Raw genomic sequence first — 13100 nt, forward strand, 5'->3', positions numbered from 1 at the left:
GGGGGGGGGGGGGGGGGTGTTGGCACGAGGGCTTGTTCTTTGGCAATGACTTAAGCCATGAAATCACGTCTACAGACATATGCTTATCATTTACGCGCTGAGCCACAGTCAGGTCAGCACACTGGTAGTCTATAAAATGCTAAACCGACTAGAGGCGACGTCTTTACAGCTAGTACACAGTATCTACACCACTGCTGGGCCACAACCGAGGCTTGAAATGGAGAGTTAAATTCACAAAACGCTATCAAAAGAGGCGTCGCAGTTTGATTGGTTGTGATCTAAATTCTGTAAACACTCTCGAGTGCCCTTAACGAACGTTGTTCTTTTGCTCTTGTTGGCTACATTCACATTACAGACTTAAAACACAAAACGCTGTCTGATCGGCGTGTCAGCTCAAACAATGGCGTGAAAGGCTGGATGACACATAAAATGACGCACAGATGAAAAGGGATTATTTTTATCGGTCCCCTTTTGGGATTTGCTACTTGGCTGATAGAGTCCGTTTGAACAGACTGTGGAGCGCCTCATCTTTTTCTATTTCTGAAATTTTGGGTGCGACATTAAAAACATGGGAAAGATTTCTCCCAGTGGAGGTTGGTTATCTCATTTCTGGGAACTCCTGCACCCACAAACACACAAAATTAACCACAGACGTGGATTTCTGCACACATATTGTACTAACGCACACACACACACACACACACACACATAATCTAACAATATGACCCATTAATCTCCACAGCAGACAACTGGAGACGCTGCTCTGACATCCTTTTGGCTGAGTGCTTCCTCCAAAAAGGCTCAGGCTTTTCCAAAGCTGGAAACTAATCAAACATAGAGCTGCTTCTGGCCTTAGGTTAACAAAAGCCCCTGTCAGGTCCTCTCGCTTCGCCACATGAGCCACAGAGAGCTTCACTGGCTTGGCACCAATGAGGGGATCAGGGGGAGGGAGGATCAGCGAACTCCTCTTTCTGCAAAAGATCATCTTGTCCGGCTTCACACAGGCATGCAGCCCCGGTGAGAATGTGGGATTTAATCCCAGGTGGATATCCTGAGCTCTGGAGTAGCCGGGCTCTCTCACCGCTGCTCCCTTCAAAGACCAGTCCTACGAACCAGCTAAATGCACGTGATGATAGGTGGGAGCGCGGTGAACTTGCCTCGTCATTAGACTGATGTCACGACATGACAGTACAACGAAAATGAGACTCGGGGGGGCTGGGATGACCCTTATTGGCAAGCCACCGTCAAGTCACAGAGCGAGAGCGGAAGACAGCAGCCAATGTGGGACACGGCGATGGTACTGACACTCACTGACAGATGCACCACGAGGACACTGTTGTAAAGGGACTATAGATGAACTGTGCAGCACTCAATCCACAATAAGACGGCGAGGAGGTTGAAGAGGAAGAGTGAAAGCACACTTTGGCCCCTCTGTGCTGCGCTGCTCATAAAGGCATCCTTTTCGAAGATGTGGTATCTCTTGCTGTTTGAGTGGAGCATTTTTACATCCTCGAAGGCGTAGTAGGCTGCCATGGTGAAGTTTATGTCTCCAGAAGAGAGGAGATCGAACACGCAGGACTGAAAGTACAGGTCCTCCACTGGGAGCCGCTCTTTGCACTTGGCCTTAGCAGACTGGTAGGTAAAGCCTTGTGCCCCGGCGCCGCTCCTGGCCCTGCCTGCGCTGTGGGCCTCTGCTGCGCGAGCCCGGAAGTTCCTGAAGTCGATGCGCTGGTTGGCGGGACAGCCGTGAAGACACAGGTACAAGTCCTGGTTATCGCCTTCCTCCACAGAGTTCACAACTTCCTCTGGCATCCGCACGGCAAACGTCAGGTAGCGGCCAACCTGCCGGACCACTATGGTTGTTCCAATGTACCTGGCCTGAATCTCCACGTGCTGCCCGGGAACCTTTTCCACCACGCGCAGAGTGTTCGCGCCGTGCCGATCCCCTCCGTTCTTCGAGCCGTCTGCGAATGCAGCTGGCAGCTCGTCTGTCTCTGCATGGTACATCTTCTGGTCCACACATTCCTGGAAATTCTTAAAGATGATTGTCAGCTGCAGGACAGAAAAAAAATAAGAGAAGAGAAATCTCGTTAACGTTCAACAGAAAAAAATCATATGTGTTTGCAGTCATGGCTTGCTCCGTTTAGCGCGTATACGTTCGCATTAAGAACAAGTTAGTGCAGTATGTGCCATCTACCCCACCACCCCACTTAAGTGTCACATTTCAGCACTGGCTCAACACGGGGGAGGCCAAGGTAAACGCCCTCAAAAAACATGAGTCTCGGCCATGTAAAATCAGGCCTCAGTATGCAGACACAAAGACGATCCATTCATGGCGCTGAAAAACCTGCCTGTGAACCCCAGAACTATGCTCCAGGGAGTGGCGTCAGGCCAGGACAGAGCCGTACACTCTGGTCAGGACTCTGCAAGCTTGGTTTCATCAGGACACCAATGAGCCATTGTCAGAGCAGTGATACCAGTACAGCCTAGGGTCTGTGATGTCTGCTCGCTGGGACAGGGGATGGGGGGAGTCTACAGAATACTCTATTAGCTTGACAATTCATCCGTGGCACCAGTTCTGTCTCAATTCCCCTTCCCCTCAGAGAACACTTCCCCACCTACATTACCTTCTGTTTTGGTCCTGGTTCATTTCTTTGGCTTTTAATGAAAACAAACAAAAAGAAAATGCCTCTATTATCCCTCCCTCAGAATGAAGATGGAAATAACCAGACAGTTTTATTTGCTCGAGCGAGAGCAATGTACCAAACTCAGAGCTCTGCTAATGCAGATCTTTTAGCAGAGGGGCCTTGTTTGCACAGGTGGCATTGGCTGCTGCCTTGTTTTCCCTTTGTCCAGAATCAAGATCTTAAAAAAGCTGTCTCATTCGCTTCCAAGAACAGCAATGTAAAAAATGTCATTACTTTAAAAGCTAAAAACCCACAAATGCTTAACAGAGTATCATTAAGAAGCCTTGATTGCAGAAAATTATACTTTCTACAAATGTGATTAAGGACAAAGTCCACTTATACCTCAGTCTAAATACTTCAGTTATGATACTCTGCAAAGTGAAGTTTGCAATCATTGCTGTCAAAACTTTGCCATATCTGGACAGACTAAGTGAATTTGCCAACTTGAAATACTCCTACTTTTTTGTTTTTGACCTCAAGTTCTACTGAAAGCCTTCCAAACTAATCAATGTACCACCAAACAAAAACACAACAATAAGGAATGCACTACTGATAAAGCATTGACAGAAAACCTCCTAACGTAGAGACAATATCTAGAGTTTTTAGTTTACTGTGCTCAGAGAGGACTACTCTCTAAGTAGGGCAAACATCAGGCCGAGCTGTCCACTGTGAAAAGTGAAAATGGAGCCTCATGTTAACATCTTACGCAGCACTGTTGTTATAATACTAACATATCATTTGTAAAGCTTATCAAGATCTTTGTGATTGAGCTGGGTTTGGCTTCTTTATCTGTAATTATGGAATGCATCCAAACACTAACCAGAGTCCACAGTTTGACAGAAAAGCAGACCGCGTGAAAGACTCACACATGCAGAAATATAAACAGAATGATGTTCTGATGATGCTCTGACATTTATGGACCCAATACTAACTACAGTCACCATCCACTAACATCAATGCAGCAACGAGTGATTATCCTAAATTATAGATCCATTTGTTGACAATTCTTTTTTTTCCCAAATCATGTTGCCTAGAAAATTTTACTTAAAATGTTTACAGTTTGTCTTCAAGTTGCTTTATTTGTCTGACCAACAGTCCACAACCCACTCAGATTCAATATAAACGGATACACAACAGGAAAACTGTCTGGAATCAGCAAATGTTTGGCGTGTTTGCTTCATAAATGACTTCAATAATTAAGCTGATTATCACAGTTGTTGTTGAATCATTTTGCATCGACTGTAGAGCTGAAACAATAGACTGACTAATTAGTCCACCAAGAAAAAATTATTTGTCAAGTTTTTTGATAAGTGATAATTGAAAAATGAAAGTCATATTTTAGCAGAAATGCCAAATTTCCTTGTTACAGCTTCTAAAATATGAGAATTTGCTGCATAGCTGGTTGAATATTTTGGGGCTCTGGGCTGCTGGTTGGCCAAAACAAATGTCCCTCTCACTATTTTCAGGGAGAAAAACAAACAAACTAATTGATCAATGGCGAAAACAACCATCAGATGAATTGCTAAACGAAAGCAATTGCTAGCTGCAGCCATACCTCACTGACTATTCGATTAACGTGCGTACAGGATGAACAGGAAGGATCCCCACCTTGCTTGTGGCAGTGGCCAGAGAACCCGGCACTACCGGAGTGTTGGTCACCTGGACGGACAGGTATTTGTTGTGGATGAGCGGCCATGCTCCCTCCACCTTACACGTCTGGAAGTCGTCGCCGAAGGTGCGAAGGTGTGGGTCTCCAAAGAAGCCGCAGTGGGTGTAGTTGGGTGGCGCTGTGTTGCGTGAAATGCTGCGCTCGTAGTGGCACACTTCGGGGCCATCGGAGCGTTCCTGACTGTCAGGGAGGAGTGGCGGGGTCGGAGGAGGAAGCGGGATGCGGGCGCGTGGCTGGGATGTCGGCCCCTCCTTGGAACAGTTGTGTTGGCTCATGAGATCCTCTATGCCATGCTGGGCGGAGTGGTACGCCAAATCCCCCCTACAGGTACGTGCCGTCCGGCGTACACAGCTGTTGTACGCCCGCAGCGCCGTGCAAAACTCCTCCTCCGGTCCAGAGTTCGAGGTGGAGGCCCAAAATTCGGAGTTACACTTCAGGATCTTGCACTGCAGACTCACTGCCAGGAAGGAAAAAAAGATATGGTGTTTGAGTAAAAGAAGCAAACCAGAGGCCACCACACATTTTATAAACATGATACTGACACAGATAACGCTATAAACAGACTTTATCTGCTAATGATGGTGGTTTACAAACACAGATAAACATAATACATCCAGCTCATCATGAATGTCAACTACTGTGTAATGCCCACACAGCCACTGCGGTTCTTTACTTGCATTCTACGCATCAAATTATAAACATAATGATGCAGCAATTATTATCTTTTGCCACATACTTGGCTTTGTCTGTTTTCTAGTTGGCATCTGGACAAAATGTCATAAACACTGCAATGCTAGAGATAATTAACAGACAGATAAAGTACCATTATATGTTGCTGCTGTGTTTATTTCAGCACCATGAAAAATGACAAATAACATCTATATCATGCAAATGTAGAAATAGTAAACAAAACCTCATAAGCAAAAGCAAAAAGCAGGTCTGTGAGCCTCCTACAGGTCATCCTGGATATACTATAACTTTACTGTTTATTGTAGAGAAGTGTACTTCCATTTCACACCTAGTGGCATTTGGTTTAGAAGGAAAAATGCCATTTGGGATCCTAATCTGCACCTTTGATGATAATAAACCCTGCTTGGCCACAGATTGTCTCCAGCTTTATTGCCACATCCGGACAATTCTTTACACAAATGTCCTTCAAACGTTTCTCTGGATGCCCTGTTGTGACACAGTGTTTGACTAGTATTACCTTCGACTACGAAAAGCATTTATTTGAATTGGCCGTGAGAAGTTTCACCCAGTGTCTCCAGGGAGGGGAAGCCATCTCAACACTTTGAAGTCACACTTAAAACAATATCCCTCCTTAAAGCTTCACCGCAGCTCTCTCCAACCCCCACATCACCTCTCCATTTACCACCCATTTGATAGATGGCAATAAACTAATCTTGATCTCAGCTATCAGTGCATTATCACCTTGTTTTTGGACAGTAAATGACTTAAGAGGGAAACTGATAAGAGTTTGGCAAACCTGCAAGGTGAGCTGAATGAGGTCTCCCCACTGCTCTTTTGTCAAATTACAAGGGATTAAGGGAATTGAATGCAAACATGTGGGTTTTTAAATACTTGCACTGCTGCAGTAGGGCTACATTTCTATAGCAATACTGTTTACTACATCTTTTGACAAAGCTTCTCCAAAATAGCTGTTATGTGGGCTTTAAAACATCTTCAACGGGCTCATTCAAACCATTATCGTTATAAAAACAGTTCATTAAGTTCAGAGTGGAACATTTAAAAATGAAATTCCTTGCTTAATCAATAACCTATTAGGGTGGGGGGAAAAGAAAAATTAAACTATTGGGAGCTACTAATGTGAAATACTGAGACATGCCCCATCCCCCAAACAAAACAAGGGTTGAGGGCTGCAGCAGCTCCAGAAAGACCTCTCACTTTGTTTTCTCTTTCTCTAATAAAATTAAGTAACATTACACAGACTTAAACTAATTTGGCGGTGTAATGGCGAGGTTGTTCACTTTCATGCTTGTTGTAATATTTTCCAAACCTTCCAGATGTTTGTAACTTGGCCTTGAATCTCTGATATGGAAGATTTGACTGATTTCTGTATGAAGTTTGGTGGGATTCCAACTGATTTGCTACGGCGATTATAAAGTATTCAGCTATTTTTACAACAATTTGCGGACTTTTGCAGAACAATCATATTTTTTCGGTATACTTAGTAAACCTAGCTCAATTACAATATCACTTAAATATTTCGGCTAATAAATAGTGACTGAACATGGCAACTTTGCTGCCCCAATGTGAAAGACTTGCGAAGTTAGTTGTTTAACTCTATAATATGGTTATAAGTTCAACATTAACTTTAGTTAGCTCAACCTGTACCGGTGCAAAACAAGCTGGTTGGCCGCTTTTTTTTAAAACCAAAAAGTTAAAAAAAGTAGCATCTTACCGGCGGGGAAGAGTGCGAGAAACACGGCGAGGACTCTGCACACGTCAAGCGCCGAGGGTCTTCCTCTTTTCCCCATAACCATCCATCCAGCTCGGGGTCGCACTTCACTCCTCTCCCTGGTCAAACCGGATTAAGGAAGGACAGAGGAGAAGAGTTAGAGCCACCGAGTTCTCGTTGAGAAAACATGTAAACAAAAATAAGTCCATAAAGAGGTCTGAAGTCGGTCCCGTCTCCTCATCACTCTGTGGTAAGAAGTTGTAGTTTCTTTTATCGCTCCCTCCGGTACGTTAACTCAACAACTACAACCGAGTTGGCCAGCGGGACGAACGGCAGAAAGCAGCCAGGCAATCTCTCTTCCTTTTAGGGAGTGTCGAGAAGGTGCAGCCTCTGAAGGCCAGTGGACACACTGAACCAATCACGACCGCCTGTTCTGCCCTTAAACCCCCCTCCTCTCTTAACGTTTCAGATTACATCTGAATGTGCAGACTTGTTCGACGAAGAACCGAAGTCTTCACGACCCGCAAAGTTAGTGAGTAAGTAACGTTGGTCCACAACAACGCCATATATGAGACAGGTTCACTTGGGTTACAGCAATAACCCCACTGTGTCATACATCCACAGAGCATGTGTGCACAGATTAATACAGGGGGAAAGTGGAAAAACAGCATCAGAGAGCTGTAAATGATCTGCTTTCCCGCTTTATATCACCATTTTATTCTAGGTTTAAACCTACTGTGTCATAATACATCACCTAAAATGGTGGCTACAAGCCAAGTTAAGCTCTTCAACCCATACATAGCCTATATTGTATATCTATGCTTCACCCCCCCCCCACTGACAGGTCAATTAGTACCAATTACACAGCCAAACATTCAAATCCACATAACTGTCTTTTACTCTAATGATGATCCCAAAGTTTCTAAAGATACCACATTTGTCAGACTGAATGATGGAGACGTGTACAAAATGCTGTACAAGACATCAGTAATATTCACATTTGATCAAAAAGGTGATATATGCGGATATATGCGGATATAAAAACATATAAAAATAAAAAAAATTAATAATATATATACATGCCCTAAAATGGATCTTCAACCCCTAGAAAGCCTATATTATATCTGTGCTTCAACCCCACAGAACCATTGATTAGTACAAACTACATGTGAGAGCCAAACATTCAAAGGAAGGGCTGTGTATTGGCAAAAATCTGGTGCCACAATACGAATCACAATACAGAGGTTACGATTCAATATATTGCGATATATTGTGATACTGTAAGCAAGGCGATATATTGTGATTTAAAAAATAAATGAATCTAATTTTAGGAAAACTTTCATTGCAATTTCCCAGCTTGGGATCAATAAAGTATATCTATCTAAGTATATCTATCTATCTATTTATCTATCTATCTATCTATCTATCTATTGTATAAAGAACACACCACCATATGCATAAAATCTGAGTAAAGAATATTTTACTCTTTTATGCAACCAGAACAGTGGGAACTGCATTTGTATTTATCACAGTCCATGTAACATCCAACATCATAGCCCTCAGTTTACAACACTGCTATCTATCAGTTGGAGATTTAAATTAAAAAAGTATAGTGTTTGTGAGAATTGATACAATATCACAAAACAAAATATGTTTTTACACGCCAATTCAAATCCACATAACTTTCTTTTATTCTAACGATGGTCCCAAAGTTTATAAAGAATAGTAGATAAAGAATTTGTCAGACTGAATGATGGAGAAATGATGTACAAAATGATGCACCATCACTAATATTCACATCTTGTTTGAGTCTGGCGTTTGAATATTTCACGTAGTCTAAACATCATTAAATTGGAACAAGCTGTTACATACTAGATATCAGTAAAGTTGAAAATTACAAATATTTATGGATTAATGTGCTCATTATTTTCTTGATTACTTATCTATAACAATGTCACAAAATAGTGAAAATTCCACAACACAGTTGATCAAAGCCAATGCTGACATATTCAAAGTGGTTGTTTTAGTCCACAAACAGTCCAAAACCCAAAGATATTTAAGTTTCTATCATACATAACAAAGACAGGGAACGAATCCTCATGTTTGACAAGGTGGAACCAGGGAACATTCGGCACTTTTGCTCAAAAAATGCCTTAAACTAACTATGAATATAGTTGCCAATACATTTTCTGTTGACTGACAAATTGATTGATCACCTAACAGTTTAAGCTCTTTGTATGATACTGTTGGACATGTCAGAGTGATATATTACAAAAAAAGGGGAGTGGGGGGCTGGATTTGAAAGGGTTACAAGACAATTTAACCTCCAAAACAACCTGTCAAATCACAGTGAATTTCACAGGGCGGGAGCAAAGAAAGCTCATTTAGAATCAGCATTTAAAAATCCACTTTGTGTAATATGCCTGTAATTATATGATTTTAAACCCATGCTCGGGTTGTGAACTGACCAAAATTCCCAGAAGAAATACTGAGAACATGAGCTGTGTGTTCTCAATGACACCTGCAGCGCTGGGCGGAAATATTGATCAGCATGAGCTCATTAAACATGATGCCTTGCTGTAGTTTAAATCACCCCAGAGTACACAGTAGTCAAAACCGTACACGCTCAACACATCGAGGATGAGAAAGGGACCACAAGGAATGCTTTTACTTTTGATTCAAAAGTACATTTTCCGGATAATACTTGTTTACTTAAGTAAAACTAAGAATGCATGTTGGTTTTGAAGGAATGAATACGTTTCCACTACCGATCAGAAGAGTAAAAGACATAATACCACCTCCTTTGATATCTTTCAGTTGTACTAATGACATATTACGGATGTCTTTTGGTGCCATTTAAACCAAAATGCAACCAGGCAGACAGCTGCGTACTCAGGTTGTGGCTGGCTCTACAGTATTTTTCCATAGCGTGGTGCAGGTCTTTGTGATCGCTGTCCCTCTCGTGGATGATGGATACGTTCATGTACAATGAGGTCTGAGCCTACACATGTTTTCAACAAGGGTGGCCCTGTGCAGTCCAATTTCCAGCTCTAATATACCAGCCATTCACATCTGAAATGAATGACTGCAGCTGAAAGGTATAAGCCACTCAGTGATACGTTATGATGAACTGTGGAACATTTTGGGGGCTTTTTTTTAGCAGCGACACCATGGATGCCGAAGCAAAAATGTTCCTCTAGCACTGCGAGGGCTTTGATGTAGATATATTTAAGTGTGACTGATGTTTTTAGAGCTGAGAATTGTGGTTTCCCTATATCAAATCTGAATAATAGATGGTGCAGATTGTACGTTTGATATATTCACCTGTTGCAGCGACTTTGCAGACTATTATTTACTATCAAGGTGTTCAATATGTTTTGACACGGTCTGCCCTTGCTCATTTAATTATAGTCAGTTAATTAGCCGTCATTACTGTCTTGATTGGCTAAGAAATCTTTAGCTGATTACTCGTTCTTGAATGAACAATGAGTCATTTGTCATTGAAAGATACATGCATTTCTGACATCACAGTATCACAAGCTTTGGTCGTTAATAACACATATTTAGAGCTACTTGTCTTCAATGTGACAGCGATACTGGAGAAATGAATTATTTTACACATTTTTCATATCAATATGTAATAACTCATATCCATTTCTTTAGTCAGACCAGCCCTCATTCCTTATCCTGAATCAGAAATATCTAATTATGCCAAATAGTGTTAAATGATTAGTCAATTAATAGATTAGTTAATTAACAGAAAATTATTTTAAACATTTTTGTAATCAGTGAAATCATTCATTAAACAAAATGACCAGACATTCTCTGGTGCAGCATTCTTAGTTTTATATGAGTGCAATGAATGCTGTCGGGTTTGGGGCTGTGTGTTGGACAAAAGAAGACAATTTAAAGACATCACCTTGAGCTCTGAGAATTATTTTGTACTATTTTCTTACATTTTATAAACTTACCGATTAATTGATTTTCAAAAGAATCATTAGCAGCAGCCCAAATTCTATTCATAGGGCAAATGTTATCAGTTTGACTCCACCACCAATCAAAATTAGGTTAGGACCTCTTCTCTTCAGTCGCCTTTTCTCATCAAGCGCTTGTTATCAGCTATATTTAGTCCCTTGGATGCTAGTTCTAGGAATGAATCAAGAGACTGTTTAATTGCTTTTAGGTTTAACATCTCCATGCAGTGAAATGACAAACCATCTATAAATTAGGAAATATCCCCACAGAGAAGAGACAGTTCATGTGCTCCACATGCTGTAACAGATAAAGGTGACATAATTTAACAATAAAACAGCTCAATAAACCCAGTAGGTATATTCCATTCACGTTTTATGGCGTGCTGCATTAAACCTCTGATCCCACCTGTTTCAACCCGTCATAAAAGACTTAACACAGACACAGTTCTGACATTTTCACATCCTAAATCTGGTGAAATGTAAGTACATATGGTCCATTTTGTGCAGTGTCACATTGTGTGCACTAGCCTACATTTTTGTGTGTGTGCATCTTGTCCGCGCACTGATCCTGTTTTCCAACAGATGGCGCTTCTTATGAGCTCTGATATGAAACCTCCAATCATGACACAAACGCACATGGCAATACGAGGACAACCAAACCTGTCATTAAATCTGAGCTTTATAGACAGCTCGGTTATTGCTGTAATTACAGCTGTCATGCAATTAGGATTTTTTTTTTTTTTTTTTTAAAGGTGAAAATCTGCAGCCAGCAGGCGCATGTGTCCTGTTGCACTGCTCTGGAGATCATCCTTTATCCCGTGTCAGATATAACTAGCCTCAAAGGTGTTGCTGCTGTGATAAATGCTGACAAGATGATACATTAAATAGCGCTGCACCATTTTACTGTCTGTTCTTCTATATTTAAAAGTCAAGTGAGTAGTTTTTTTTTTTTTTATCAATGCATTTGCAAATGGATCAAGTTCTTAATATTGCAGAAATCCAGCTCCCCTCACTGTACAGATGGCTGAAAAGCAGACACATCTTAACGCACAGAGATATAGTTTGAAAACCCAGCATGCAACGCAAAACCCGAGACTCCTGTGTGAAATGAACTCAGATTCTCGATGGTTAAAATTCACAATAAGTCTCCAACTATAACAGCCGAACCGACCTTGGCGACTGCATGAGCTCTCCGCGACTCTGGAGTCCTGCAGGAACCCGGAGGACAGGCGAACAGGAGCAAGAGGAAGCAGACTCCTAAAAAAAAAAAAAAAAATTCTCTCCCCCTTCAAAGAACTCGTCCTGTGTTGTCACAGTAATCCGAAATCAAACGCACTCAGCGGCTTTCTGAGTGTAAAACCCGCCGATCTGTACATGATGTCCACCGATCTGCTTCACAGTGAAATCAAAGTGCTTTTCCCCCCCCTCTTTAGAGTTGGGATTCATTTAAACAGCCACTTCTCGCACCCGGAGGAGGTGAGGAGGAGAGGGGGGAGGAGGGGAGTCAGATCTCCTCGGCCATTGCCTAACTCATTTGACTATCAAGTCGATCGGAAAAGGAGACATTATGATAGATTTAAGTCCAGTAATTGCCCTCATCCGCGCGGTGAATCCAAATTGTTAGTTATGGTCGACGTCGGGGGGGAGGAAGGGGAGAAAAAAAAGCCCTGAGGGTGAAGCTACTGCTGCTGCTGCGTACGGACCGAGCCGCTGTCTGGATGTTGTGAAATGGCTAGTTAGAAAGTGTGAGAGAGACAATGATCGGCTCTGCATGACGCCGCTGGGAGCCCCACATCTCAGCTGTGAACCCCCTCTTTTTTTCTTTTTTTTTTCTTCCCAACTTCTCTCGACGCTCTGGGAGACACGACGTCCTCGGATGGGGACTCAGCTGCATTGGGGGGAAAAAACAAGTCAAAAAAATGACTTGTGCAGTGTTATTTTTCTGTTAAAGCATGTAAAAACTAAACCCATGCATTGTCATTTGTCATTCTCTTAATAGGGTAGTGAGTGCCCTATTTCCTGTCTTATTTCAGAACAGGCTGCCCTGTTTGGATGCAAGTTTGTGCACCATTGACAACAGAAATAAGAGTTAAAAGCTGAATTACTCCACGCACACATTGCATTATTAATTTGTGACACTGATTTCCAACAAGCAGACCTATTGTCAGATCTTCCCCGTCGACAGATAACCTTTAGCAGTGCCTCATCTATGCAAATCACCAGGTTGGAAAAAAAGACAAATCCATAATAATCAGGATTTAATGGAGGATCAGATGGACAAACACTTTGCAGCCCCAGAGAAAGGGGGTGGGTGGTGTGTGCTCAGAGGCAGAGAGAGCTGCATGGAGGTT

General features: G+C 42.1%; 1 protein-coding gene across 1 annotated transcript; it reads right to left on the reverse strand.

The window, feature by feature from the left end:
* Positions 1-2: 2 nt before the first annotated feature.
* On the reverse strand, positions 3-11934 carry rgma (repulsive guidance molecule BMP co-receptor a). Its single transcript, XM_035665100.1, has 4 exons — positions 11921-11934; positions 6779-6894; positions 4296-4813; positions 3-2052 (listed from the first exon to the last, which is right to left on the reverse strand). The coding sequence occupies exons 1-4, from the start codon at positions 11932-11934 to the stop codon at positions 1348-1350; spliced, it is 1353 nt and encodes a 450-aa protein (XP_035520993.1). The 3' UTR covers positions 3-1347.
* Positions 11935-13100: the final 1166 nt, after the last annotated feature.

This window comes from Morone saxatilis, unplaced genomic scaffold, assembly GCF_004916995.1.
Source record: "Morone saxatilis isolate NCDOM2014 unplaced genomic scaffold, NCSU_SB_2.0 Contig2, whole genome shotgun sequence".
Lineage (NCBI taxonomy): Eukaryota > Metazoa > Chordata > Actinopteri > Moronidae > Morone > Morone saxatilis.